The sequence below is a fragment of the Equus quagga genome, chromosome 13 (genome assembly GCF_021613505.1).
Source record: "Equus quagga isolate Etosha38 chromosome 13, UCLA_HA_Equagga_1.0, whole genome shotgun sequence".
In the NCBI taxonomy this organism is placed as follows: domain Eukaryota; kingdom Metazoa; phylum Chordata; class Mammalia; order Perissodactyla; family Equidae; genus Equus; species Equus quagga.
The window spans coordinates 101,083,651-101,111,127 of record NC_060279.1 but is presented as its reverse complement, the minus strand read 5'-3'; the positions used below and the strand labels follow the sequence as shown (position 1 = coordinate 101,111,127).

The following is a 27,477-nucleotide window of genomic DNA, read 5'->3' as shown; positions in this document are numbered from 1 at the left end:
AGGGGTGAAGCAGAGCCAAGAGTATAAAACCACACCCCCTTGGGGGACTGTGGCAGACTGATACTTGGGACACCCAATGGAAGACTGTGAGGTCAGGGGCGGGGCTAGCTCCAGGGGGGGCCCCAGGAGCCCCAACAGCAGTTCAGAGCATGCGGTGTCCAGGAGGAAGCTACAACTGGTGAGTGGTTGCTTCTCCCTAGCTGAGACTTTCCTTCCATTAGCCCCCTTTCTGTCCACTTCCTGCCAACCTGTGGCCCTCTCCCTGAGGTGTCCAAGTGGTAATCCTCCCTCCCTCAAGGGTCCTTCCTCACTGTGAGCCCACACCTAGGAATATGCCTGCTGGGCACAGAGACACTTAGGTCTGTCTCTTGGTATCTAGGTTCCAAGTCTCTTCTTAAAAGCCAATGTGGTGGTTTTGATGTGTGATAAACTTCTGCCTTGTTAGGTTGTGTCTTTCTGTTGTTCACTCTTGGCTCATGAAAAACCAAATTAAACCATCTCCTTATCCTAATCTTGAGAGGAAATAGCCTCCCCTTCTACAGTTCCCATTTCCCTTTCTCCCGCCTCCTCAGGCATCAAAGTCTTCTCCAAAGCCTCCCTCCATCCTTAGGTCGGGAGCCTTCTCTCTCCTGTGGATTCTGCACCTGCTCTCTTAACTCACTGGACGGGAGTCTTTGGTCTCTTCCAGCTCCATCTCTGAGAATGTGCTCTAGAAGCTTCAGCCTCAGGGAGATGATTGATTGATGCCTTAGAGCCTGTCAACTATGACCCGTCTTGCTGCCCTTTCTGCCTCTCAGGACCCTCAGTTCCACATGATGGGCTTGTGGGGAGAGGACAGTACTAGCTTTCTAAACTCTCCCATGAAGCTACGTCTTGCTCCATCCCTAGTTGCTAGGGCTGACAGGGTTTCATGGTGATCTCTTTGTCTGGAATGAGGAAAGCCTGGTCTGCTCAGAGTTTTCCCTGCAGAGGGGCTTGGAGAAGAAGTATCAGCGTCTGCCATCCTTTAAGTCAGAGATTGCCAATTGGCAGGACCCATCTATACTAGTCTTAAACCCACTACTTGATATAGTTGTTAACTGCCTGGTCCTTGCTCTTTAAGTCCTGAATCTGGTCTAATTTCCATTCTCCCCACCCCACCCCCAGGCTCTGTTATGATTCTGGATAAGCTCAGGCCCTCTCTTGGCTTAGTTTATTTGCTCTATTCAGGACAGAGAGCTCTGATCCAGAACCAGCAACTCACTCACTCTCCCCTTCCCTCCACAGGCTTGAGACTATGCTGTTCCTCCCTCCCCTTTCCACCACGGACCCTGCACTGTGGCCTTTCTCTCAGAACCTCTAAAATTGGTACCCAGGCAAGGCACAATGCCCCTGTCCCCAACGAGACTGTCTAGCCCCTATGGCTCTGATCGGCTGGTACGGCTAGCAGCCAGCCTCCGGCCAGCACTATGTGATACCCTGATCACTGTGGGGAGCCAAGAGTTCCCTGCCCACAGCCTGGTGCTGGCAGGTGCGAGCCAGCACCTGGGCCGCAGGGGCCGCTGGGCTCTGGTGAAAGGCATCAGCCCTTCCACCTTTGCCCAGCTTCTGTACTTTGTTTATGGAGAGAGCGTAGAGCTGCAACCTGGGGAACTGGGGCCCCTTGAGGAGGCGGCCAGGACCTTGGGGGTGCAGTCCCTGGAAGAGGCATGCAGGAGGGCTCGAAGGGACAGGGCTAGAGAAGAGCTGGGTCCAGGACTGAAGGAACAGCAGGAGGAGCCAGAGAAACTCACAAGGGGTTCTGAGAGAGGAGTGGGGGGCCTTGGAGAGAAGCAGAGACCAGAGAAGTTCATTAGAGCTGGTGGGACAGAACAGGAGACATTGCATGAGCACAGGCCAACAAGAGAGAACCCTGAGATGGCAGAGGCAACGAGTGAGAGCCAGGGGGAGCAGATGAGATTAAAGGAGAAACTCAACCAATTCCCTGTTGGCCGTGGGGGAGTAGATGGGAAGCAAGAAGTGATCATGTGGGTGAGGGAGACTCCAGGGGGCTCTGAGGAAAGTCTGCAGGAGTTCCCTGGCCCCCTTCTCCCACCAAGTTCCCTCCAAACCAGCGTCACCCCTAGGCCCTGGTGGGCTGAGGCCCCTTGGTTAGGGGAGGGCCAGCCTGCCCTGTGGAGCATCCTGCTGTTGCCGCCCAGATATGGCACTCCCTACTCCCATAGCACCCCCATCACTGGAACCTGGCAGGAGCTCTGGCCTCAGGACCAGAGGTGAGTGAACAGCATCATGGAAGACCTTCCAAGCTGGGAGGGAGTGGCTCAGGAGAGGCAGCAGTGATGGGTGAAATCTCTTATCTCTACTGTACATTTCCTGAGCTGGGGATAGGACAAGAAGCTCCCACCAAAGGGGAAGCAAGAGCCCAGCCCCTGAGGAGGACCCATGACACCTCCCTCCCCAGGAAGGGATTGGCCACAATCCCAGGTTTTGCCATGGCTATAATTCTTCCCTCCCCCACCCTTAGGATCCCACTGTCCCTGAACCTCCCCAAAGGGCTCTGGAGCCAGAACCAGTTGGCCTCCTCCAGCCCAACCCCAGGTAAGCTCCTCACTGCCCTGCATGAACCCTATAACATGGTCTCTTGGCTGGCACTGGGGCTCCAGGAGTACAGCCTGAACAGGGCCCCTACTTTGCTCTGCTCTCTCCAGGTTCCCTCCCTCAGGGCCCCACACAGCTCAGCCCTGGGGAGACGGAAGAGTCTGATCAGAGGCACACAGGTGAGCAGGGTGAGGGAGCTTTTGCCTTAGCCCCAGTGTAGCACCTGATGTCTTGCCTGAGTGTCCAATGATCCGGCTCTGGGATTTCCAGTCCTGCCCTCCTTTGCCTTTCTGTCCCCACAGGTACACTTGCAACTTGTGTGGGTCATGTGGGCACAGTAGGCCATCCATCTTGCCAGCACCCTACCCTGCCCCCTCCTGCTCGGTCCAGGCCCTATTCTTGTTCTGTCTGTGGAAAGAGGTTTTCACTGAAGCATCAGATGGAGACGCACTACCGAGTTCACACAGGTATGGGCGCCCTGCCCAGTGTGAATTGTCTGCTTCCTTCCAAACTCCAGTCTGCTGGTTCCTAGGTCCCTCTCTGTGTGCCTGGCTCCCATGCAACTCCCTTACCTAGTTGCCCTGATTTACCCCTAGGCCAGCTTTCACTCCCTTCTTTCTTTCACCGGCCTCCCCTCCACTTGCCCTAGGAGAGAAGCCCTTCTCCTGTAGCCTCTGTCCCCAGCGCTCCCGGGACTTCTCCGCCATGACCAAGCACCTACGGACGCATGGGGCTGCACCCTACCGCTGCCCTCTGTGCCAGGCCGGCTGCCCCAGCCTGGCTTCCATGCAGGCGCACATGCGCGGCCACTCGCCCAGTCAGCTCCCGCCTGGATGGACCATTCGCTCCACCTTCCTCTACTCCTCCTCTTCCTCGAGGCCATCCCGGGCCTCGACCTCTCCCTGTAGGCCTCCTTCCTCCACCACCTGACCGGGTGTCGGTAGCTCCTTTGGCTTCAGCCAAGAGTACAATTAAAGAATGAAGGACAGGCCGGCGGGCTGGCTTCTGATCCAGCACCGCGGCTACGGCAGCCTAGCCCATTCGGCCAAGAAGCGCTGCAGGAAGGGCGCCGAGAGCCCTCTCCAAGACGATGGCAGGCCGCAGAATCCTGGGCCAGCGAGCCCGTGTCGGGTGAGGGCAGTGACGTTTGCACTAGTGAAGGTTAACTGTGCGGGGACTGGCGATTTCATCACCAAAATAAAGAGTTTCCTGTGCCCTCCTCTCAGGACAAGAAAGTCAAGTACAGGCTGTAGTCTGGGGTGGGAGCCGGGGAGTGGCCAGCCTTGCCCCTGGTCCTGTAGCGGCCCCTGGTGGCCGTGCGTCCGCTGTTCGGCGCAGTGGCCGCCTCCTCCATCTCCTGGGGCTTCGTCCTACCCGGGAGGCAGCAGGCCGCGAGGGATCGGTGTCCAGGCTGCCTTAGCAGCAAGCCCTGTGAAGGGAGGCTGTGGGAAGCCAAGTTGCTCGCCCCTTCCACAGCAAGCAACAGCGCACGGAGTCTGAGTCAGCCCGAGCCCTGTGCCCCGGGGTCGAGAGGAATGCGTGCTCCGCCCTGCTTTCGGCCACCTGCCTTCTCTCCTTCAGCACAAGTGCTGCAAGGCTGCGGCCTCTCCGGCATCTTCCCTCCACACTGTGCTAAACGGCCACCGGGTCACGCCTCGAACTGAGACTAACCCTTTGCCGTTGCCCCTTCCCCAGCCCACGCCTCCTGCAGCGGCAAACTTCATTTCCCAGTGTCTCCGGGGCTCCCAGGGTCCGAAGCTCACTGCACCCTGGGAGTGGTAGTTCAAGCGGGCCGGTGGCCTCGACAAGAACAATGGGAGGGATCTGGGGCGAGAACCACACCTCCCAGCGGCCGGTGGGGGATGGCTTTCTGGGTTGGGTCGGGACCCCAGAGTCCCAGGTCTCGCGGCCCTAGCTCCCGGCGGAAGGAGCGAGGTGCCTGGACTACATTTCCCCTAGGGCCCTGCGCTTCACCCCTCTCCGCCCGCGTCGCGGGGGTCTATGCACTTCAGGCGCGGTCTCGGGGTGACGGCCGACCTGCCCGGGACTCCGGCTCCCGTGGTGCCCCGCGCGTGGCCGGCCCAGCCCCCGGCTCCCGCCGACCCCGCGGCGGCGCTGGTTGTTGTCGTGAGTGAGCCGCCCCGCCCCTCCTCTCCCTCCCCTCCCCCCGGCCCTGCGCACGGGCCGCCCCTCCCCCCGCCTCCCCGGCCCCTCTCACGGTGCCAAGATGGCGGCGGCGGCGGGCGGCGGCAGTTGCCCCGGGCCTGGCTCCGCGCGGGGCCGCTTCCCGGGCCGGCCGCGGGGCCCCGGCGGGGGCGGGGGCCGCGGCGGACGGGGCAGCGGGGCCGAGAGAGTGCGGGTAGCTCTGCGGCGCGGCGCCGGCGCGGCGGGGCCAGGCGGAGCCGAGCCCGGGGAGGACACGGCCCTGCTCCGTTTGCTGGGGCTCCGCCGGGGCCTGCGCCGGCTCCGCCGCCTGTGGGCCGGCCCGCGCGTCCAGCGGGGCAGGGGCCGGGGCCGGGGCCGGGGCTGGGGCCCGAGCCGGGGCTGCATGCCGGAGGAGGAGAGCAGTGACGGGGAATCCGACGATGAGGTGAGGCAGTCGGAGGCGTCCCCAGCGCCGGGCGGGGCAGAGGCCGGGGGCTTGCAGGGGTCTGGGTGGCCCCGAGGGGTGGCGTGGCGAAGCGGGGTCCTCAGGGCCCCTGCGGAGGGAAGAGACCCTGGCAATAGGCATGGGAGGAGGTAGGTTGCACGGAGCTGTCGGTGGAAGGGGCCTCGGAAAGTGGATAGAGAAGCCCGGGTTGCAGCTGGGCGCTGGGGCCCGAGACGGGTGCTGCGGAAGAGTCCTGGCTGATCCTTCTTGGTAGTTGGCAAGGCGAAGGCTGTAGAGGTGGACGAGGAGGCTCTGGGGACTGCATGCCCAACCAGTGGTGGTTGACAGGAGCAGCGTGGCTTTAGTGGACCCAGGCAGGGCTCTGGGCACTCACCCGTAGGCTGCCCCGCCCGGCCTCGTAGCCTCTGCCACATCCCTAGTTTTATCAGTGCCCCAATTCCTCTTCTGACCTAAAGTGAAGGGAGGAGAGAGTGGTGGACAGCCTCCTCTTGGGGGCACAGGTCGAAGAGAAATGGAACGAAGGCTGAGACTGGGCACTCCAGCTGGTCGGAGTTCAGCTCAGGATTTATCCCCAGCCTCTCAGAAAAGGCAGGAAGGTGTGGGTTGTATTACTTAGGACAGTTTGTAGCCACATGAGGGCTCAGGGTGGATCCTAACATGATAAACCATTTGATACACACACAAACAGAGCCTGCTTGGGTGCCTCTATTCCCATCTTTATTTAAGAAAAAAAACTACAGCCCGAGAGAGTGTAAACGGAGGCCCCACTTGTCTGAGTTGGAGCATGAGGCACTTTAAGGGTAGCCTACTGCTTGGCCTGAGAAGACCCTATGCTGTTCCCTTCTGAGCCAGCGAACCTGCTGGCAGTGTTGCTGTGGTCTGGCACAGGGGTAGGGGTTCACAGTGCCCTGTGCCTCCGTCCTTAGGGAGAAACCCTGTCTTCTACTCCCTTCACCATCCTGTCTTTGTAGTTCTTTTGTAAATAGGCAGGGGTACGTTAGGGGGGAAGCTGGGGAGATTCCTCAATACCTGAGTCTCAGATGGCAAGAGGGCTTTGGCACTGACTGCTGTTTCTCCCCTCCACCCCTGGTCCCCTAAATCAGGAGTTTCAGGGTTTTCATTCAGATGAAGATGTGGCCCCCAGTTCCCTGCGCTCTGCGCTCCGATCCCAGCGAGGTGAGTGATGGGGAAACTCTACCTGTATAGTTTTACAGGAATGTTATTCTCACTCCTCGTGTCAGCTCTTCCCTGTTCCACTAGAGTCTCCATCAGTTACCGAGTGTGTTCTGTGTTCAGAGCCCAAGTTAGGCTGGGCTGTGGGGGAAACAAGACAAGTAAGACTTAGTCCCTGCCCTCCTGGAGTGCCTTCCTCAGTCTGCAGGGCTAGCTTGACCCATCTCCCCACACCTATTCTCCTTTTAGGTCGAGCCCCCCGAGGTCGGGGCCGCAAGCATAAGACGACCCCCCTTCCGCCTCCTCGCCTAGCAGATGTGGCTCCTACCCCCCCAAAGACTCCTGCCCGGAAACGGGGTGAGGAGGGCACGGAACGGATGGTGCAGGCACTGACTGAACTTCTCCGGCGGGCCCAGGCACCCCCAGCTCCCCGGAGCCGGGCATGCGAGCCCTCCACTCCCCGTCGGTCTCGGGGACGGCCCCCAGGACGGCCAGCAGGCCCCTGCAGGAAAAAGCAGCAAGCAGTAGTGGTGGCAGAAGCAGCTGTGACAATCCCCAAACCTGAGCCACCACCTCCTGTGGTTCCAGTAAAACACCGAACTGGCAGCTGGAAGTGCAAGGAGGGGCCCGGCCCAGGACCTGGGACCCCCAAGCGTGGAGGACAGTCTGGGCGAGGAGGTCGTGGAGGCAGGGGCCGAGGCCGAGGAGGGCTCCCCTTCGTGATCAAGTTTGTTTCAAAGGCCAAAAAAGTGAAGATGGGACAGTTGTCCTTGGGACTTGAATCAGGTCAGGGTCAAGATCCACATGAAGAAAGCTGGCAGGATGCCCCCCAAGGAAGAATTGGGTCTGAACAGGGAGAGGGCCCCTGCTGGAAGAAGGAGCAGAAGCTGGAGGAAAAGGGAGAGGAGGAGAAAGAAGAGGAGAAAGACGAGGAGGAAGGGGAAGAGAAGGAAGAGAAAGCTGTAGCTGAGGAAGAGGAGAGCGTAGCTGAGGAAAAGGAAGAGGCAAAGCTGCCATCACCACCCCTGACTCCTCCAGCCCCTCCACCTCCTCCACCCCTCCCACCCACCTCAACATCTCCTCCATCCCCACTTTGCCCTCCCCCACCCCCAGTGTCCCCTCCACCCCCACCATCCCCTCCACCACCTCCTGCCCCAGAGGAGCAGGAGGAATCCCCTCCTCCTGTGGTCCCAGCTACATGCTCCAGGAAGAGGGGCCGGCCTCCCCTGACTCCCAGCCAGCGGGCAGAGCGGGAAGCTGCTCGAGCAGGGCCGGAGGGCACCTCTCCTCCCACTCCAGCTCCCAGCACCACCACCACAGGAGGCTCTCTGGAAGACAGCCCCACTGTGGCCCCCAAAAGTACCACCTTCCTGAAGAATATCCGGCAGTTTATTATGCCTGTGGTGAGTGCCCGCTCTTCCCGTGTCATCAAGACACCCCGGCGATTTATGGATGAAGATCCCCCCAAACCCCTAAAGGTGGAGGTCTCACCTACTCTGCGGCCTCCCGTTGCCGTCTCCCCACTTGCCCCCCAGGAACCATCACCAGCCCCCTCTCCACCTCATGCCCCAACTCCCCCATCTACCCCAGTACCACTCCCTGAGAAGAGACGGTCCATCCTGAGGGAACCCACATTTCGCTGGACTTCACTGACCCGGGAGCTGCCCCCTCCTCCCCCAGCCCCTCCACCAGCCCCACCCCCACCTCCTGCCCCTGTCACTCCATCCCGGAGGCCCCTGCTCCTTCGGGCCCCTCAGTTTACCCCAAGCGAAGCCCACCTGAAGATCTACGAATCGGTGCTTACTACTCCTCCTCTTGGGGCCCCTGAAGCCCCTGAGCCAGAGCCTCCTCCCGCTGATGATTCTCCAGCTGAGCCTGAGCCACGGGCAGCGGGCCGTACCAACCACCTCAGTCTGCCTCGATTCGCCCCGGTGGTTGCCACTCCTGTTAAGGCTGAGGTGCCCCCTCCTGCGGTTCCAACTCCGAGCAATGGGCAGCAGCCTCAGGCTCAGCTACAGCAGCCCCTGCAGGCCTTGCAAACCCAGCTGCTGCCCCAGGCATTACCACCCCAGCAGCCACAACTGCAGCCACAGTTACAGCTGCAGCCACCGCCACCACCACAGCAGCCATCACCCCTGGAGAAGCCCCGGATTGCAGGTCTGGGTTCCTTACCACTGTCTGGTGTGGAGGAGAAAATGTTCAGCCTCCTCAAGAGAGCCAAGGTGCAGCTATTCAAGATCGACCAGCAGCAGCAGCAGAAGGTGGCTTCTCTGATGCCGGTGAGCGTGGTGCATTGGCCAGGCCCCTGCACCGAGTCATCCAGCCTCGATTCTCTGCAGCCCCTTAACCTTCTCCTCCCTAGAGCCCCCAGCCCTGCAGGGAACCCTCAGAGCCAGTTCTTCTCCCGTCCCTCAGCTTCCTGTGTTCCTTTCCTGGCCCCTTCCCTCCCCCATGGTACTCCCCCAGCCCATTATTCCTCACTTTCTAGCCTCTGACCCTGTTTATTCCCCCCTAGCCAAGCCCTGGAGGGCAGATGGAGGAGGTCATGGGGACTGTCAAGCAGATCTCAGATAGAGCTGCTGTCAGGTCTGAAGATGAATCAGTGGAAATTAAGAGAGAGAGACCATCGGTATGGAATGGGAGGAGGGCTGTCTGAGGAAGGCTGGTTGCAGGAGCACAAGGGGCAGCTAGCCACACGTGGTTTCTCTCCCCCAGGGCCCTGAGTCCCCCGTGCAAGGTCCCCGCATCAAACACGTCTGCCGTCATGCTGCTGTGGCCCTGGGGCAGGCCCGGGCCATGGTGCCTGAAGACGTCCCCCGCCTGAGTGCTCTCCCTCTCCGGGATCGGCAGGACCTCGCAACAGAGGGTAGGGGTGGGTGTGTTGTGGGGAGATTTGACAGCTGTGTCAAGTTCGGGGAATGAGAGCAGAGTGGGTGCTTGGGGTTAGGTGACAAGGGGATTGAAGTGCGAGGTCTTAGAGCAGGTTTGGGGGCACCTGGAACCTGAGCAATATGGGAAAGTAGGGGCCAGCGGGCTGATTGAATGGAATCTAGGGGAGAAGAGGGAAGTGAGGTAGAAGGGCAGGTGTCTTCGAGGCTCCATCCCCTCCTCTCCGCTGCACTAGATACTTCATCAGCATCTGAGACCGAGAGTGTCCCGTCACGGTCCCGGCGGGGAAAGGTGGAGTCAGCAGGGGCTGGGGGAGACTCAGAGCCTGCAGGGTCCGCAGGGACCCTGGCCCATACACCCCGGCGCTCTCTGCCCTCCCATCATGGCAAGAAGATGCGGATGGCACGGTGTGGACAGTGTCGGGGCTGCCTGCGTGTGCAGGACTGTGGGTCTTGTGTCAACTGCCTGGACAAGCCCAAGTTTGGAGGCCCCAACACCAAGAAGCAGTGCTGTGTGTGAGTAGCTGGGGTGCAGCTTCCATTCCCACCCATGGTTGTCAGTCACCCAGGCCTCCTGTCTTGCCAGAGCAGTGGGATTGGCATCCTTGTGGAGAGCTTCCTCTCTTCCCCCAGACCACCAGTCCCCTACCCTGGTGACGTGCTGCTCCCCTCCCCAGATACCGGAAGTGCGACAAGATAGAGGCTCGGAAGATGGAACGGCTGGCTAAAAAAGGTAACGAGGTTTGCGGAGCGTTTCTTTATACAGCCTTGTTTAGATTCTTGGTATGGGGAAACCATGCTCTCTTTGCTCATCTCCCCTTGTCTTTGCAGTCCACCATCCTTGTCATCTTTTCCATCGTGTGCTTTGGTTTCTCCCATACTTGTTCTCTTCTGCCCCACTTTTTTCTGGCTTTTCTCCATCCCGATGTCCCATGTCCCTGGCTGAGCTCAGATCCTACCAAGTCCCCTGTTCCCACAGGCCGGACGATAGTGAAGACGCTGTTGCCCTGGGATTCCGATGAATCTCCTGAGGCCTCCCCTGGTCCTCCAGGCCCACGCCGGGGGGCGGGAGCTGGGGGGCCCCGGGAGGAGGTGGTGGCCCCCCCAGGGCCGGAGGAGCAGGACTCCCTCCTACTGCAGCGCAAGTCAGCCCGGCGCTGCGTCAAACAGCGACCCTCCTATGATATCTTCGAGGACTCGGACGACTCGGACCCCGGGGGTCCCCCTGCTCCCCGGCGTCGGACCCCTCGAGAGAATGGTGCGAATTGCTTGTTGCTACTTCTGTCAGTCAGTCCTGCGTCTTTTGCATGGAAGGGACCCCAGACCCAGGGCTCTATCAGTATGCTGGAGAAAGTAGCTGAGTGCAGAGAAGAACGTAGTTTTAGGTAGACAGGGAGAGCTGGTGTGTGAGGTTTTCAGTAGCTTTTTGAGCAAGGCCTAAGAGTCATCCTAACGGACCTTGGTTAGTTCAAGAAGGCCCTGGGGACCAGGTAATATTTGGGAGTTGTTGAAGAGGGGGAACCTCACTGCTCATGTGTCCTGCCTAGAGCTGCCAGTGCCAGAACCTGAGGAGCAGAGCCGGCCCCGCAAACCCACCCTGCAGCCTGTGTTGCAGCTCAAGGCCCGAAGGCGCCTGGACAAGGTCAGCATGGCCCCACACCAAGAACCCTGAGCCCTGTGGAAGGCATGGCTCCCGCCCTCCAGGAGCTTCCTGGCAAGTCAGGGTAACCTGCTCACCTGAGTGCCGTGGTGTGTGCACACCAGAAGACAGGCCCTGAGGGGTGAGGCAGGCCTGTCCTGGAAGGCAAAGGATCTGGGCAAAAGCTAGGGTTGGGCAGGCTGGGAGCGAGGGCAGTGAGGAGACAAGTCTGCCAAGGGTAGGGCTGGCAGCCTTCTGACCACCACGATCCTCCCTAGGATGCTTTGGCTCCTGGCCCCTTTGCTTCTTTCCCCAATGGCTGGACTGGAAAACAGAAGTCCCCTGATGGTGTGCACCGGGTCCGTGTGGACTTTAAGGTATGGCATTGAGGGGTCGGGGTGGGTAGCAACTGTGATTGGAAGAAACTTATTGATTGTTCCCAAGAAGACAGGGCTTTAAGGATGGATCTGGCTTCTGTTCTTGGCTGCTCTCTGATCCCGTGTCCTCTCTTCCCTCAGGAGGATTGTGACCTGGAGAACGTGTGGCTGATGGGCGGCCTAAGTGTGCTCACCTCTGTGCCAGGGGGCCCACCGATGGTGTGCTTGCTGTGTGCCAGCAAAGGCCTGCATGAGGTTGGATCCCTGCATTTTTTCACAGCCCCACAAGTCTTCACTGGCCCTTATTGCCTGATTTCTTGGGCCCTCTCAGCAGAGTCTTATTCCCTGGCTTCCTGGTCTCACGCTGTGCCCATCATTCACTCTTCCCACACCCAGTTGGTGTTCTGCCAAGTGTGCTGTGACCCTTTCCACCCATTCTGCCTGGAGGAGGCAGAGCGGCCCCTGCCCCAACATCATGACACCTGGTGCTGCCGCCGCTGCAAGTTCTGCCATGTCTGTGGGCGCAAAGGCCGAGGCTCCAAGGTTTGGGCACAGGCCATGGGGCTGGTGGCGGCGTGGAAGAGAAGAATATTCCTATTCCAGTAGGTTCTGCATTGCTATCTCTCTTTCTCATCCAACAGCACCTCCTGGAGTGTGAGCGCTGCCGCCACGCTTACCACCCAGCCTGCCTGGGGCCCAGCTACCCAACCCGGGCCACACGCAAACGGCGCCACTGGGTGAGAGACAAGGCCACGTGCCTGCTTGTGAGCTCTACCTCATGCCACCACACCCTAGACCTGCTCAGGCCAGCGTTCCCCTGAGGAGGGGGAGCTGGAGGTCCTTAGAGAGCTTGTTAAACATAAGGTGTTCTTTTCAAAATTTCGTGGACACAATTTACATGGAGAATTTTTACGTAACAGCTTCAGGGGCTCATGGATGCCATCGTCCTGGGCACAATCCCCTGCTCAAGCCTAACGTCCTCTCCTCCCTGTGTCCCTCCGCCAGTCTGCTCACTTCATTCCTCTCCTGCTCTGATTCTCTTCCTCTCCCTCCTCCACTTTCTCATCTCTCCCCACACCTTTTCTCCTCTTACTCACCCTTCCTCATCTGTCTCCTGCCTACCGTCTACTCCTCTTTGCCCATCCCCCCTCACACTGCTCCAGCCTAGTGCCTGGCACTCCCCCTAACGTGGCCCTGCCCCCCCAGATCTGCTCAGCCTGCGTGCGCTGTAAGAGCTGTGGGGCGACTCCAGGCAAGAACTGGGACGTCGAGTGGTCTGGAGATTACAGCCTCTGCCCCAGGTGCACCCAGCTCTTTGAGAAAGGTGGGGACCTGGCAGGGGACCTGGGCCCTGAGGGGCCACCGGGGAATGGGCCAGGCTCCTAGACAGACAGATGCTCTTTTCTTGTGGATTACCCCCTCTTCTAGCCATGGAACCTTTCTTTCTGTTCAGGGTCCTCTTCCACAGAAGCCCATCAGTCCCTTACATAGAGGGACACAGCCCCACCTGTGTCTACTGTGGGCAGTGGCATTGGAGGGCCTGGGACCCCACCTCATGGTGGCCCCTGAGATGCCTCCTGGAACCTCAGGTCTCCACTGAGCACTTTGAAAGCCTGGGCTTTCCATATTTATTTAGGCAGCATGTTTAGCAAAACCCTATTGTCTGTGAGGTGTTAGGGCTACAGGGTTGGTAAAGAAGCATTGTCCTCAGCCAGCTTTGTGGGAATAGTAGGGACCCAAAATGGGGCATAATGGAGGCAGCCCATGCAGCCATCAAGGGATGGCAGGCCCTAATAGGGACTCTGAGGGCAGGTAGTGGCCCCAGCCCCACTTGACTTGCTTTCTTTTTCCTTCTTCCTCCAGGAAACTACTGCCCAATCTGCACACGCTGCTATGAAGACAACGACTATGAGAGCAAGATGATGCAGTGCGCACAGTGTGACCACTGGGTGCATGCCAAGTGCGAGGGACTTTCAGGTGAGTGAGTGGATCCCTGGAGTTCGATCTCTGCCCTGTGGGGATCCTTGTCCTACCCCCCACCCCAGGCCCTCAGAGGACAGGTGATCTATGGGCTACTGAGAGTCCTCACATGCTCCCAGACCATTCTCTCCTTTCCTGCTCTGGCCTGTTCTAGATGAAGACTATGAGATCCTTTCGGGGCTACCAGACTCGGTGCTGTACACCTGTGGACCGTGTGCTGGGGCCACGCACCCACGCTGGCGAGAGGCCCTGAGTGGGGCCCTGCAGGGGGGCCTGCGCCAGGTGCTTCAGGGCCTGCTGAGCTCCAAGGTGGCGGGCCCACTGCTGCTGTGCACCCAGGTCTGGGGGCTCGGGCGGCAGGTTGGGGTGGGGCCAGGCCCAGCACCAGCCTTGCTAACTTCCCCTCTCTGCAGTGTGGGCAGGATGGAAAGCAGCTGCACCCAGGGCCCTGCGATCTGCAAGCCGTGAGTCAGCGCTTTGAGGAAGGCCACTACAAGTCCGTGGTGAGTGGGATACTGAGAGGAAAAGGTGGGTGCCAGGAACAGAGGGCCAGGGTTGAGGTAGGGGCCTGGATCCTGACAAACCCCCTTACAGCACAGCTTTATGGAGGACGTGGTGGGCATCCTGATGAGACACTCAGAAGAAGGGGAGACCCCAGAGCATCGGGCTGGAGGCCAGACAAAGGGGCTCCTACTGAAGGTGAGCTCTTTGGGGGATGCCTCTAGGGTGGCTTGAGTGGTCGTGGGGAGGAGAGAGTGGATTCTCCAGACCCTGCCCCTGCCAGCTTTCCTGGGGAAGCCAGTCCTTCTCATCCTGTTAACCCACTCCCCAGCTGCTAGAGTCTGCGTTCGGCTGGTTCGACGCCCACGACCCCAAGTACTGGCGACGGAGTACCCGGCTGCCAAAGTGAGCAAGGCTGGGTAGCAGGAGGGGACCAGGGAGTGAGGGCAAAGGCCAGGGCACCTGGGAATCCAGAGTCAGGCTGGGCTGAAACTAGATGAAGAGCAGAGTCAGGGTCTGGGATTGGCGGGGGTGGAACCAGGATGAGAGTCCCCAGCAGTTCCAGATTAGCAAAGACCAGGTTGTATAGTTAGCTCTCACTCTGTTTCTACTTTGAGCAAGCCAGTTTTGGGGAGCTGGGCAGGCACTGATGACCCAGACTGTCAGGGTAGTGATGGGGAAGCCCAGGGGGCTGTGGGAGTCCAGAGGAGGTGCTTGCTGGAGCCTGGGGCCTAAGACTTCCCAGAAGAGATGACATCCGAGCTGAGATGTGGAGGAAGAGGATTCCAGGCATGAGAAACAGTATCTCGTGTATCACAGGTGGCATAAGAGCACCTGGCTTGTTCTAGAGACTGAGAAAAATGCTACGTGGAGAGAAAACAAAGGGTGTCATGGCATGTTTAGGCTGAGATTGTGGGTGGGCCCCAGTCCAGCCACTCTTGTTAGATGTGTCAGATGCTCATCCTTCCTGTCCACAGTGGAGTCCTTCCCAATGCTGTGTTGCCCCCCTCCCTGGACCATGTCTACGCTCAATGGAGGCAGCAGGAACCAGAGACTCCAGAATCAGGGCAGCCTCCAGGGGACCCCTCAGCAGGTATTTGGAAGTAGGGGCTGGAAGCCAGAGCCCCTGAGTTTGTGGACCAGGCTCCGGGTCCTGATTCTTGAACATCCCTTCCCACACACCTTCTAGCTTTCCAGGGCAAGGATCCAGCTGCTTTCTCACACCTGGAGGACCCCCGTCAGTGTGCACTCTGCCTCAAATATGGGGATGCGGACTCAAAGGTGAGGGCTACTGCATGAAGCCCCAGGTGGTGGGGCCTGGTCCTTGGGTCCTCCCCTCACGCCACTCCTCTTCTGCCCCAGGAGGCGGGGCGGCTTCTGTACATCGGGCAGAATGAGTGGACACATGTCAACTGTGCCATTTGGTCAGCCGAAGTATTTGAGGAAAACGATGGTTCCCTTAAGAATGTACACGCTGCTGTGGCTCGAGGAAGGCAGATGGTGAGGGCATGGGCCTGGAGGGTGGGCAGCCCTCGGGGTCTTGGGTAGGGCCCCTCCTAGTGGAGAGAGCTCTTGTTTCAAAGTCTCTACCCCAGCATGTCCTTTCTTGCGGGTCCTAGGTACTTTTTTCAGTTGTCCCAGGAATCTGGTGCTGCAATGATAGAGGCTTTTTTCCTATTTGTGCCCTTGGGCCATAATCTGGGCCTAAAGCCAGGCAGACTAAAAGTTAGAAGACCTCCTATTGATTGAACCTGTGCAGAGGCTCTCCAGACAGGATGGCATTTAGCTCTTCCTGCGTCCCGTGAGGTGAGGTATTGCCTGGGTTAGAGCCCCCCCCACAGTGTGGCCGCTGGGTCAGGAACTGTAGAATGCCTCAAGCTCACCGTCAGGAGGTGGGAGGATGGAGTTACCGGCCGCAGGGGTGGATGTGAGGAGTAAACGAAATAGTGCAGGTTCCACATGAGAATGTTGCGAGACAGATGGTAAGTGCCGCTTAGTAAGTGTTAGCTGTTGTTATTTTTCTCCCTACTGCAACACTGCTTCAAAAACTCTTAAGTAGTTCTGATGTGAACCTGGTCCTGGATGCAGCTAGGGAAGAGGTTATGTTGGTGAGTGCCTTTCTGTGCAAGGTGCTGGGCTTGACAGGGACCCAAGGAGAGTCTCAGGACAGCGATGCTAAGCGTCAGGCCCTGGCCCCAGTCACTGGCTTCTCCCCTTAGCAGCCCCTTCCACCCGCAGCGCTGTGAGCTCTGCCTGAAGCCTGGAGCCACGGTGGGATGCTGCCTTTCCTCCTGCCTCAGCAACTTCCACTTCATGTGTGCCCGGGCCAGCTACTGCATCTTCCAGGACGACAAGAAAGTTTTCTGCCAGAAACACACAGACCTGCTGGATGGCAAGGTTGACTAGACTGTGAGGGAGACAGCTCCCCACTGCACTCTCTTCCCCTTCCAATCAGGGACCCCTGCAGCCCCTCAGGCCTGGCCTGGCCCTGCTGCCTCTCAGTGTCTCCTTGTTCTCCCCAAGTTCTTTAGCCAAGCCCCCACCTCTCCAGCCCCTGCCTAAAGAGCCTTCCCTTGCGTCCCCCCAACCCCCACCAATCCAGCACCCCATTTGCCACCCATCTCCCAGGAGATCGTGACCCCTGATGGTTTTGATGTTCTCCGCCGAGTCTACGTAGACTTCGAGGGCATCAACTTCAAACGAAAATTCTTGACGGGACTCGAACCTGATGCCATCAATGTGCTCATTGGTAAGCCACTTGCTGTCTACCCTGGTCTTCCTGACCTTCCCTGGTCCCACCCTCCTGACCTCTTCTCTGCACCACAGGCTCCATCCGAATTGACTCCTTGGGTACTCTGTCTGATCTCTCGGACTGTGAGGGACGGCTCTTTCCCGTTGGCTACCAGTGAGCAGCCCAGGGGTAATTGGTAGGGTTGGAGGACTTCAGGACTGGGTCCCCTTTCCCAAATTATCCTGACCCTCCTGTCTCACACGCCCACCTAACAGGTGCTCCCGTCTGTACTGGAGCACGGTGGATGCTCGGCGGCGCTGCTGGTATCGGTGCCGAATACTGGAGTATCGGCCATGGGGGCCGAGGGAAGAGCCGGTTCACCTGGAGGCAGCGGAGGAGAACCAGACCATTGTGCACAGCCCTGCCCCTTCGTCAGGTCTGCCCTTGGAACTGCCTTATTTTGTTCCATTTGTTGTAAAGGCACTATCAAAGAACTTAATGGCTGTGCATTATGTGCCAGGGGCTGTGCTCAGCGTTTCATAGGAATTGAGGCGAGAGCACTGTGCTGCCTGCTTATGGGGGGGTGAGTGGTAACTGCTGGACAAGTTAAGAAGTATTTTCGGCCACCTGACTTGGGGCACATGCTTATGTAACGCTCCCCACAGCCTCCTGAGGAAGGTACAAGTCACGCTGTACTGCACCTCGAAAGAGCAGTTGCTCTCCACGGTAATGTAGTGGTAGAGCCAGGACTCGAACCTGGATCTGCTCAGTTCCCAAACTGGCACCCTCACAGCCATGCTGCTACTGAGGGATGGAGCTAAGAGCTGGGTAGCACAGAGCAAAGAATGGGCTTGGAGACTGGTAAAGGGGGAGAGGCCATTTGGACTTAATGGGAGGAGGAAGAAGCTGGCATTGTGTTTGTGAGTAAAGGGTGTGTTCCAGGTTGGAGTGTGACATGGAGTAGAGAGGGGAGGAGGGTGGAGCCGTTCTGGCTGCAAACAAGGGAACATTGGGAGGAAGCAGCAGAGATTAGCTTGCACAGGTTGGGTGGAGCCAGGTAATGGGGAGCCGCCAGCTCCAGGATGGGGCAGATGCGTTTGGTGTGGTAGGGATGTGCAGAGCAGGTCAGAAAGTGGTAGGACTGGCCATGCTGGACAGAGGACAGGGCCCGTTGTGGCCTGTGGGGCCTGAATCAGAGAGGAAGCAGTAGGCAGCCAGGAAGAGGGGAGATGGCAAAGGATGGGGGAGGAAAGGTCAGAAGGGGACCCTGACCCAAGTGTGTGTGGGTTTTGCAGATGCCACCAAGGAGTTTGGGGGCTAGGTGATGACTGGAACAAGTGCGTGCTGTGTCGGGGTTCGGGGCAGGGCGGAGAAGGTGCAGTGTGTTCAAAAGAAGGGAGGGCATGTGAGGAGAGGCTTTGACAAAGAGCCCCTGCCAGCCCTGATGTCATTCTCTGGCCTCTTTAGAGCCCCCAGATCATGTGGACCCCTCACCAGATACAGATGCTCTTACCCCGGGAGCTCCTGAGCACCACTCGCCTGTTCAGAACCTGGACTCCACTCTTCGGCCAGATCCAAGCAGCGCTCCTCCTTCGGTCCCCCGCTCTTTCTCGGGGGCTCGAATCAAAGTGCCCAACTACTCACCATCCCGGAGGCCCTTGGGGGGTGTCTCCTTTGGACCCCTGCCCTCCCCCGGTGAGTATCTGGGAGTGTCCGGGGAGGGGTGGGGCAGGTGAGGCACGAGTACCTGACTGACAATGACCTTTCCCCCCACAGGAAGTCCGTCTTCTCTGACCCACCACATCCCTACAGTGGGAGACCCAGACTTCCCAGCTCCCCCTAGACGCTCCCGTCGTCCCAGTCCCCTGACCCCCAGGCTGCCACCATCACGGCGGGCCTCTCCCCCTCTCAGAACTTCCCCTCAGCTCAGGGTGCCCCCTCCTACCTCAGTCGTTAGAGCCCTCACACCTACCTCAGGGGAGCTGGCTCCCCCTGGCCGGGCCCCGTCTCCTCCACCACCCGCTGAAGACCTGGGCCCAGACTTTGAGGACATGGAGGTGGTGTCAGGACTGAGTGCTGCTGACCTGGACTTTGCGGCCAGCCTGCTGGGGACTGAGCCCTTCCAGGAAGAGATTGTGGCTGCAGGGGCAATGGGAAGCAGCCACGGGGGCCCAGAGGACAGCTCAGAGGAGGAGGCCAGCCCCACCCCCCGCTACGTCCACTTCCCTGTGACTGTGGTGTCTGGCCCTGCCCTGGCCCCCAGCGCCCTCCCTGGAGCCCCTCGCATCGAACAGCTGGACGGAGTGGATGATGGCACAGACAGCGAGGCTGAGGCAGTCCAGCAGCCTCGGGGCCAGGGGACTCCTCCTTCAGGGCCGGGAGCAGGCCGGGCTGGGGTCATCGGGGCTGCAGGGGACAGGGCTCGACCTCCTGAGGACCTGCCGTCAGAAATTGTGGATTTTGTTTTGAAGAACCTAGCGGGGCCTGGGGAGGGGGGTACTGGGCCCAGAGAGGAGCCACTCCCCCCAGCACCTCCCCTGGCCAATGGCAGCCAGCCCCCGCAAGGCCTGCCCCCTAGCCCAGCTGACCCCACTCGGACGTTTGCCTGGCTCCCTGGGGCCCCAGGGGTCCGGGTGTTGAGCCTGGGCCCTGCCCCAGAGCCCCCCAAACCTGCCACGTCTAAAATCATCCTTGTCAACAAGCTGGGGCAAGTGTTTGTGAAGATGGCTGGGGAGGGTGAGCCTGTCTCCCCCCCAGTGAAGCAGCCGCCTCTGCCCCCTCCCATTCCCCCCACGGCTCCTGCTTCCTGGACTCTGCCCCCAGGACCCCTGCTGAGTGTGTTGCCAGTGGTGGGAGTAGTCCGCCCCACCCCCCCTCCACCCCCCCCTCCACTGACGCTGGTGTTGAGCAGTGGGCCCCCCAGCCCACCCCGCCAGGCCATCCGCGTCAAGAGGGTATCCACCTTCTCTGGCCGTTCCCCACCAGCTCCTCCCCCAAGCAAGACACCCCGGCTGGAGGAAGATGGAGAGTCCTTGGAGGATTTCCCCCAGGGTTCAGGGCTTAGTGGCAGCGGGTGAGTGAGTGTGCTGAGGCCATGGAGGTGGGCAAGAGAGGTAGGCTGAAGGCAGCTGAGCCTTCTCACAGTTCCCCCACCACCACCAGGTTTAGCCGAGTGAGGATGAAAACGCCCACAGTGCGTGGAGTTCTCGATCTGGATGATCCTGGGGAGCCCACTGGGGAGGAAAGCCCAAGGTGAGTGGCCAGGCCTCTTTCCTTGGAGGCCCTGGGACCTCTCCCTCTCCCCTTCTGACAGGTCTCTCCTCACAGGCCCCTCCAGGACCGGTCTCTGCTGCCACTTCCAGAAGGTGGTCCTCCCCGAGCCCCCGATGGTCCCACTGACCTGCTGCTTGAGTCCCAGTGGCACCACTACTCAGGTAGGGCCCGGCCTTTCCCTCTCACTGCCTGCTTCCCTGTGCTTGCCTCAGCTTGGGGACCAACGGATACAGAACGGCCCACTTCAGGGATCCTCCACTGAATGTTGCACACTGTGTACCTACCTGGGTACGACAAGCCCGTGTCTGGGTGCTAGAATTTTGGAGATGCCCTTGGGGAGCTTATGGCCTATGGCAGAAACAGAGAGAGAGAGGAAGTTTCAGCTCGATGTGACAGGTGTTCTGCAAGGGCCTGTCCAGCACACCCAAGAGCCCAAGGGAGGGCTTCAGAGCCTAGTCTGCCAAGGTCAGAGGGTTAGGTACCTCGTGAAGCTAAGGATGAAGTCTTTGGAGGTCCAGAGAGGATGGAGCCCACCTAGGACCCGGAGGAGGGACAAGAACAGTAGGAAGGAGGTCAGAGGAGAGTGGTGTCTCAAGAGACCCTGAGAAGGGAGTAACCAGCAGCCCCAGTACCACAGAGGACACCAGGCATGTGGGTTCTAGGATCAGTGTGCCATATTGATCAGGTGGTACAGGGAGGGGGAGATGTGTGTCCGAGTCCAGAATTGACGACAGTGGTTGATAAGGAAGCCAAAACAACACCTAGGCATCACGCCAAAAAGCTCAGCTAAGAGTCTGAGAGGAGGAGGTGGGGCAGCAGCTTAGAGGGCTTGGTGTGAGGGCTGAGACAGCAAAGCCCAGGATGAAGGCTAAGGGGGCTCGTGGATGGAAAAAGGGGGCAGGAGGCATGGCGGTGGGGCTGGACTAGGAGACTCCTGAGGGTGGAGGAAAGGTGAGGGACGTCAGTACACAGGGTAGGGCACTTGGAGCAGTTTTGACTGGCGGACTCAGTGAGGCTGGAAGGAAGTACAGTATTCTGTTGGTCACGTGGACAGTGAGAGAGGGAGTGGGCTGCAGCCAAGTAAGCCGGTAATTAAGCAGCCTAAGGCTTGAAATTTCTTGTGGCCCCAATGTGTGGAATTTCTCATTATGTGGAGCTTAGCTGCTGAGCATGGAAGTGGAGTGAGGTAGGCTGAGACTGCTTAACTGAAAGGCTACTTATGGGGGTGGGAGATGGCATGAGGATATCGTAGACAGGTCCCTGCACTCAGGGACCAAGACCACATTTTGGTAGAGGAAACAGACACTCCCATTAGCAAGTACACTGCAGCTTGGAAGGAGCATTGTGAGGAAGAAGGCAATGAGAGTGCCTGGGCGAGGCCCCTGGAGTCAGCCTGTTATATTCAGGGAGCAGATGGAGGCAAGAAGGCTAAAAAGAGGTGGCGTAAGTTGTCAGAGCTGGACCCAGGGACACTGAGGCCTGGAGATGATGTGGGTCACACAGTAAGAATCAGGTTTGGAGGCTTGCTTGAGGGTGGGAAGGCACTTAGGCAGGTTGGCCCAGAGAAGCAGTGAAGGGAGAAAATGCAACCGTGTGAGCCCCACCTCTCCTAAAGCGAGCTCCACTCAAACATCCGTTCCCCCCACTCCACCCAGATACAGTAGTCAGTCCTCAGTCCGCATCCTGTGGGAGCCAGCAGCAGCATTTGGTGCACTGATCCCTCCCTCCTTGAAGCACTTTCTTCCCTGGCTTCTGGAACCCCAGCCTTCTCCTCACCTCTCTGGTTCTGCCTCCTCATTGCCCCAACCTGTCAACTTTGGCATGTCCCCGGGCCCTCACCTTGACTTCTCTCTGTACACTCAACTCCCAGGTGCTCTTGTCTAGCTTCATGGCTCCAAATCCCAGCTCTAATTCTGATAGCCCCCAGATTGCTAGCCACGGTTCTATAACCTGCTGCTTGCTCACCATCTCCATCAGCAAGTTGCAAGGGAAGGTTTTCTAAGAAGAATCTCACACTCAGTGTGTCCCAAACTGAGCTCTTGACCTTCACCCCAACCTTGTCACCCCAACATCATCACCATCTCAGTCAGTGGCAGTTTTATCCTTCCAGTTGTTTAGGCCCCAGACCTCAGAGTTGTCCTTGACCCCCCTTTCTCTCATATCGCCATCTCTTCCCATCAGCAAGTCCTGTCTGCTCTAAGATCTTTAGCCCCTGAGAAATCTCTCAAGTAGCTCATAATGTACATATACTTGATTCTTTGAGTATGGACCTATGTAATAATACATTTGTAGTATTCACAGAAACATGCTGCATATAAAAAGATACATGTGCTAAATCTAATTCTCTAGTATTTTTAATTTTGTGTGAGAAACAGCAGAATGAGGGGTATTTATGGTAGACTGGGTTTGAGTAAGCCCTAAGTGTGTCCTGCAGAGCCACAACACTCCAGGCCTCTGTGGAACTGCCCATCTAGGCAAGAAGTCCTACAGAAAAGGGACCACAGGCCCTTTAGAAAAAAGTAATGTCTGTTCTATAGGGTTTGCCAGGCAATTAGAGGAGGAGGCGGGCCTTCAGCCCGAGCACCTGTGCCTTGTGCTCAGGGAGGAAGGGGGAGTAGTGGGGAACCAGGGACTTTTGAGTCCAGGAGGGGTGATCCTCACCTACTCTGACCTCCTCCTTGGGACCAGGTGAGGCTTCGAGCTCTGAAGAAGAGCCTCCATCCCCAGAGGACAAAGAGAACCAGGCCCCGAAACGGGCTGGCCCGCATCTGCGCTTTGAGATCAGCAGTGAGGATGGGTTCAGCGTGGAAGCAGAGAGCTTGGAGGGTGAGTTGGAAGTAGCAATGACAGGGAGGGAAGGTATCCCATAGAACACCAGCCTGACGCTGCTCTCTACCTGCCCTCTTCTCAGGGGCATGGAGAACTCTGATTGAGAAGGTTCAAGAGGCCCGAGGGCATGCCCGGCTTAGACATCTCTCCTTTAGTGGTAAGTGGGGGTCCACGGGGATTCTGGGGCCTGGGGTGACTCCCTGAGGGCAAGATGGGCCTCTGACATGATTTGTGTGTCCTCACCTTTGACTCCGCAGGAATGAGTGGGGCAAGGCTCCTTGGCATCCACCACGATGCTGTCATCTTCCTGGCAGAGCAGCTACCCGGGGCCCAGCGCTGCCAGCACTATAAGTTCCGCTACCACCAGCAGGGAGAGGGCCAGGAAGAACCACCCCTGAACCCTCATGGGGCAGCCCGTGCCGAGGTCTATCTCCGGTGAGAGGGCTGGGGCACGATGCCTGGGTCGGAGGAGCTCTGTGCGAGTTCTTGAGGGTGTGACAAGTCCATACAGATTGGAGATGGAGGCCTGGGGAGAAGACCCTCCGCCACTCAAGGCACTAGAGTTCACATCAGAAGAACGAACCCCATCCATTCCCCTTTTACTGTGTCTTCAGTCGTAGCGGTATTCCTCCTGCCCTGCCAGCAGCAGGCCCAGGCCAAAGAATAGATGGGTACCATGTGGTTGGAGGAATGCCTGTGAACCTCCCTCCTTCCCTCCCTCCCTCCCACCTGCAGAAAGTGCACCTTCGACATGTTCAACTTCCTGGCCTCCCAGCACCGGGTGCTCCCTGAGGGAGCCACCTGTGACGAGGAAGAGGATGAGGTGCAGCTCAGGTCAACCAGGTACAGAGGACAGCCAGGATGCTGGGGGTGGTCTGGAAGGGTCCTAAAGAGGGTGACCAGGGGCAAGAGAGGTCATTCCTGGATACCAGCCTGTGTGACACTGCTGCCCTCACCAGACGTGCCACCAGCCTGGAGCTGCCCATGGCCATGCGCTTTCGCCACCTCAAGAAGACATCCAAGGAAGCTGTGGGTGTCTACAGGTTAGTGGGGTTGGGGGGAGGATGCCCCTTGGGTGGATGGACAGGCACCCTGGTGTGGGGCTGCCTTGGTTCCATCCCCCTGCCCCCTGAGCTCGCCCTTGCCCATCCTACCCTGCAGATCTGCCATCCATGGGCGGGGCCTGTTCTGTAAGCGCAACATCGATGCTGGCGAGATGGTCATTGAGTACTCTGGTATTGTCATTCGCTCTGTGCTGACTGACAAGCGGGAGAAGTTCTACGATGGGAAGGTGGGCTCCACCAGGTGATGGGAATGAGGTGGGTGAAGCAGGGCCTGCCCATGGGAACAGAGCACCTGACTGCCCCCACCCTATCCTTGTAGGGCATTGGGTGCTATATGTTCCGTATGGATGACTTTGACGTGGTGGATGCCACGATGCATGGCAACGCCGCCCGCTTCATCAACCACTCATGTGAGCCCAACTGCTTCTCTCGAGTCATTCACGTGGAGGGCCAGAAGCATATCGTCATCTTTGCCCTCCGCCGCATCCTGCGTGGTGAGGAGCTCACCTATGACTACAAGTTCCCCATCGAGGATGCCAGCAACAAGCTGCCCTGCAACTGTGGCGCCAAGCGCTGCCGTCGGTTCCTTAACTGAAGCCGTGGCTGCCCACCACGCCCCCGCTGCCATCTTGCCCCTAGCCTGGGGGCTCCCTAGTCCCTCCCAGAGCATCTCACCCCCACCCTCATGTTCAGGGTGGATGTGGGCATGCAGGTGGCAAGGGCCCTGCCACCACCCCTCCAGCCCACCCAGCAATCGCCCCCTTTCTGCCCTGGGGGCCCAGGATGTAGATATTGTACAAAGGTTTCTAAATCCCTTCTTTTCTATGCACTTTTTTATTTAAGAGGGTGGGATCCCTGGTGGGAACCCCCCACAATAAAGTCTGTCAATGTTTGGAGAGGTTGTCTTCCCATTTGTATGGTGCCGGGGGCAGGTAGGAGCTTCTGTTTCTCCGTGCCCCCCACCCATCCTGAGCCAAGGAAGCCCATCAGCCTCAAAAGGTAGGTGAGAGGCCACTGTTCAGAATTAGAAGTAAATTGTGGGGTCTCTGTAGGCTTCAGAGCAACAAACGTTCTACATATTCCAGTCAGAACCCAGCTGGCTCCCGGGGCTGAGCTCTCCCATGGGAAGCAGGAGTATATTTCTCAGAGGCACCAGAGACCAGCTCGCAGACATCTGGTCTTGTGTGTGTGGTGGGAATGGGCCCTTTTTCTAGGGGACTAAGAGGAATGAGAGGATGTCTCTTGGTTCTTGGCCCAATTAAGACTGTATTTCAAGAGGCCCCCTTAGTTGAAGCCCAAAGACATTAGGCACTTATTTCAACAGAAACTTTACGTTTGTTGAGTACTAGCCAGGCAAACCTCGTATCAGCCAAGCTTGGACAGCACCCTCAGAGCATCTGCCCGCCCTAGCTGGGCCAGGTGTGTGCCAAGCTGGCCCAGAGAGGCAGAGGGCTCCCTTGCCACCACCATCTCGATCAGGGCCCGCAGAGGTGAGCGACTGGGTCGCAGAGAGTAGGCAAAGGTGGACCAGGCAGCAGGCAGGCCATATCTCGCAGCCAGGTGTCGAGTGGTGCCACAGGCTATCGCCCCACCTGGCCCAGGCTCCGGATCCAGCAGCACAATCAGCTCTTCCAGCACCTCCAGCTCATCCAGGAGGCGAGACAGGGGCTGCGATGCCAGACTCAGGAACTCTGGGAGACAGAGGGAAGGATGAGCGGGAGGAAGGGCGGGCTTCCAGTCCACCTTCCCCCTCCTTAGTGTGTCCCCGACTAACCCCTGCCCAGGAGTGGAAGTAGGGAGACCTCCTTCCATGAGTGCCCCGCCTCAGATGCCTCCAGGGAGCCTGGAGACGACTCCAAGGAGGTGAGGCCCTGGGTATTGGGGTCTCCGCAAGCCGAGGCAGGATAGGTGTGGAGGCCGGCTTTCCCCTGTCCGCGGCGGCGGCAGTGCCTTCGCAGGGCGAGTAGGAGCATCACTGTGGAGGTCAGGAGCAGAACCAGCACCAGGGGCAGGGCAAAACTCGGCAAGGCCTGCTGAGGGACGTTGCGCTCAGATGTCCCCGGGAGACTGGAAGTCGCCGGTGAGCTGGGCTCCTGGGAGCTAAGGACGCTCGGACGGCAGAGCTCCTTGGTAGGGACGGGCTTCTGGGAATAGCGAGCTGGAGTAAAGCGGGAGGTGCACCCCACTCCTGCTCTCTCAGCCCAGTCCTCCCATCCCTATATCCCTCAGTGGGGCCAGGTCCCCGCCTGATCCAGACCCCCACCCCTTTAACCCAGGGAGGTCACTTCCTGACACTGCATGCTCCTACCCATATCCTCCTCAGTGGGGTACACCCCCTCCCTTGATCCACATCCCGCCCATCCGATCCCAAGACACGCCCTCCAACTCCGCCCCACTCTGGCAAGCTGCACCCTGACCCAAGCCCTCCCGAGGAGACCCAGGCCCTCCCGAGGCGATCCGCACCTCTCTGCAGCGCAGCCGGGTTCCACCGCGCCTCCCGGCGGGAGTAGGAGCCGTGGCTCCGCCGCCACAGGGGCTACACAGCTCCGCTCTGTCGGGGTTGCACTGCCCAGGAGGACACTCTTTGAAGGGGGGCGTTACGTGATCGCCAAAGTCATTGAGGCCGCAGTTTTCCGAAAACTCGAGGTCTAGTGGGAGACAGGGTCTCACGAGGGGCCAAGCCCCGCCTCCTCTGCGCTGGCGACGCCCTTTCCCCCCCGTCCTATCCCAGCAGGCCCCGCCCCTTGCACTCTACCCGCCCGTCCTATCGGCGTCCTCCCCGCGCTCGCGCTGCCGGCCTGGAAACCTGCTCCGCAGGCCCCGCCCCCTCACTCCCTCCGCCCGGGGCCCCGCGCTCTGCCCGCGTTCCTCTCCCCCGCCGCCGCCTCCTCACCGCCCCAGGACACCCCCTTTCGCCGGGGCCCCGTCATCACCCACGCCAGCCCCCTACCCCGAAGCGAGCCTAATGGGCTGTACCCCGCAGACCTCGCCCCTTCCCCGATCACTCCCGGCTCCTGGCTATATGCATACGCCGGGTCCCTGCTCCTCACCCGGGCTGGGGGGCGGCCCGAAGCGCTGCAGGCAGCTTCCGCAGCACTGGTTGTCAGGGTTCCAGTACTCCAGGAGGCCGCAGTGCCGGGAGGCCTCCCGCGGCGGCGCCAGGGCCAGGAGCAGCGCGGCCGTCCGTAGGAGGCGGAGGGGCCTCATCCTGCTGCGGGGCCTACAGCCTGGGGGGCTGTGACCGCAGGACTTCCGGCCACAGCGCTGCTGCCGCACTTTCCAGGAAACGGGGCAGAAGAAGGAAACAGTGGATGTGGGGGCATAGGATCCCCACACCCCTTCGGAAAAGGGGAATCTACCCACCAACCCCAGTCCAGCTCCTGGCCCATTATCAGAGAGGCCACAAGGCCTCAAGATGGCTAGAGCGAGGACGGAGCCAGACTGCGTGGATTCTTGTCCCACGTCTGCTATCTTCCCGCCCTCTTTCCCATCTGTAAAATGGGATAATAGCACCTGTCTCATAGGGTTCTTGTAGAGAATTAAAACCGTTGCTAGAAGTAAAACGCTTAGAACAGCACTTGGCATATGCTAAGCTTAAGTATTCAGCATTACCAGCTCTCATTTCAGGGCGGCCAGCCTGGAGGGTGGGGCCCTCACCCACTGGAGACTCTCATTCAAGTCCCAGGGACCTTACCTTAGCTCCTAACCCCAGTTTCTTCCGGGCTGGGAATCCTCCAACCTGCCACAACCAGGCGTCTTCCCCTGAGAAGCTTCAGGTGGACGTGCTGAAGTTTCCAGCACAAAGGTGTCCCCACCCCACCAGTCCCACTTGGG

General features: G+C 59.2%; 3 protein-coding genes across 6 annotated transcripts; 2 read left to right on the top strand and 1 right to left on the bottom strand.

The window, feature by feature from the left end:
• The first annotated feature begins 1,002 nt into the window (after nt 1–1,002).
• ZBTB32 (zinc finger and BTB domain containing 32) lies at nt 1,003–3,765 on the top strand. The gene is made up of 5 exons (XM_046681229.1): nt 1,003–2,252; nt 2,504–2,577; nt 2,688–2,756; nt 2,880–3,044; nt 3,227–3,765. The coding sequence occupies exons 1-5, from the start codon at nt 1,366–1,368 to the stop codon at nt 3,505–3,507; spliced, it is 1,476 nt and encodes a 491-aa protein (XP_046537185.1). The 5' UTR covers nt 1,003–1,365; the 3' UTR covers nt 3,508–3,765.
• A 922-nt stretch (nt 3,766–4,687) lies between these two features.
• Nucleotides 4,688–24,539, top strand: KMT2B (lysine methyltransferase 2B). Of its 2 annotated transcripts, XM_046681100.1 has the most exons (37): nt 4,688–5,167; nt 6,292–6,364; nt 6,611–8,640; nt 8,877–8,990; nt 9,077–9,227; nt 9,486–9,765; nt 9,927–9,982; nt 10,229–10,507; nt 10,797–10,891; nt 11,167–11,265; nt 11,407–11,520; nt 11,662–11,808; nt 11,907–12,002; nt 12,472–12,589; nt 13,129–13,242; nt 13,400–13,584; nt 13,659–13,748; nt 13,840–13,944; nt 14,078–14,151; nt 14,724–14,839; nt 14,936–15,027; nt 15,109–15,246; nt 15,985–16,143; nt 16,375–16,495; nt 16,573–16,651; nt 16,753–16,913; nt 17,945–18,172; nt 18,254–19,550; nt 19,640–19,729; nt 19,805–19,911; nt 22,439–22,576; nt 22,662–22,736; nt 22,837–23,014; nt 23,315–23,422; nt 23,539–23,622; nt 23,741–23,870; nt 23,963–24,539. In XM_046681100.1, exons 1-37 carry the CDS (start codon nt 4,805–4,807, stop codon nt 24,236–24,238), a joined length of 8,160 nt encoding a protein of 2,719 aa, XP_046537056.1. In that variant the 5' UTR covers nt 4,688–4,804; the 3' UTR covers nt 24,239–24,539. The 2 variants fall into 2 exon arrangements, with proteins under 2 accessions (XP_046537056.1, XP_046537057.1); XM_046681101.1 differs by lacking the exon at nt 6,292–6,364 and having other exon boundaries at nt 5,037–5,167.
• Nucleotides 24,540–24,889: 350 nt separating this feature from the next.
• Nucleotides 24,890–27,463, bottom strand: IGFLR1 (IGF like family receptor 1). Of its 3 annotated transcripts, XM_046681240.1 has the most exons (5): nt 27,338–27,463; nt 26,694–26,918; nt 26,107–26,291; nt 25,418–25,787; nt 24,890–25,334 (listed from the first exon to the last, which is right to left on the bottom strand). In XM_046681240.1, exons 2-5 carry the CDS (start codon nt 26,848–26,850, stop codon nt 25,009–25,011), a joined length of 1,038 nt encoding a protein of 345 aa, XP_046537196.1. In that variant the 5' UTR covers nt 26,851–26,918; nt 27,338–27,463; the 3' UTR covers nt 24,890–25,008. The 3 variants fall into 3 exon arrangements, with proteins under 3 accessions (XP_046537196.1, XP_046537194.1, XP_046537195.1); XM_046681238.1 differs by having other exon boundaries at nt 26,694–27,432; XM_046681239.1 differs by having other exon boundaries at nt 25,418–25,784; nt 26,694–27,432.
• Nucleotides 27,464–27,477: the final 14 nt, after the last annotated feature.

Bases quoted from the DNA above. Each gene is read 5' to 3' on its own strand.
- ZBTB32 (XM_046681229.1), top strand. From the start codon at position 1,366: ATGCCCCTGTCCCCAACGAGACTGTCTAGCCCCTATGGCTCTGATCGG. The intron at 2,253-2,503 runs GTGAGTGAACAG...CCCCACCCTTAG, and splicing joins CTCTGGCCTCAGGACCAGAG to GATCCCACTGTCCCTGAACC. The intron at 3,045-3,226 runs GTATGGGCGCCC...CACTTGCCCTAG, and splicing joins GCACTACCGAGTTCACACAG to GAGAGAAGCCCTTCTCCTGT.
- KMT2B (XM_046681100.1), top strand. From the start codon at position 4,805: ATGGCGGCGGCGGCGGGCGGCGGCAGTTGCCCCGGGCCTGGCTCCGCG. The intron at 10,508-10,796 runs GTGCGAATTGCT...TGTCCTGCCTAG, and splicing joins TCGGACCCCTCGAGAGAATG to AGCTGCCAGTGCCAGAACCT. The intron at 23,871-23,962 runs GTGGGCTCCACC...CTATCCTTGTAG, and splicing joins AGAAGTTCTACGATGGGAAG to GGCATTGGGTGCTATATGTT.
- IGFLR1 (XM_046681238.1), bottom strand. From the start codon at position 27,228: ATGCCAAGTGCTGTTCTAAGCGTTTTACTTCTAGCAACGGTTTTAATT. The intron at 25,788-26,106 runs GTGCGGATCGCC...CGCTATTCCCAG, and splicing joins CCCGGCTGCGCTGCAGAGAG to AAGCCCGTCCCTACCAAGGA. The intron at 25,335-25,417 runs GTTAGTCGGGGA...TCTGTCTCCCAG, and splicing joins ACTTCCACTCCTGGGCAGGG to AGTTCCTGAGTCTGGCATCG.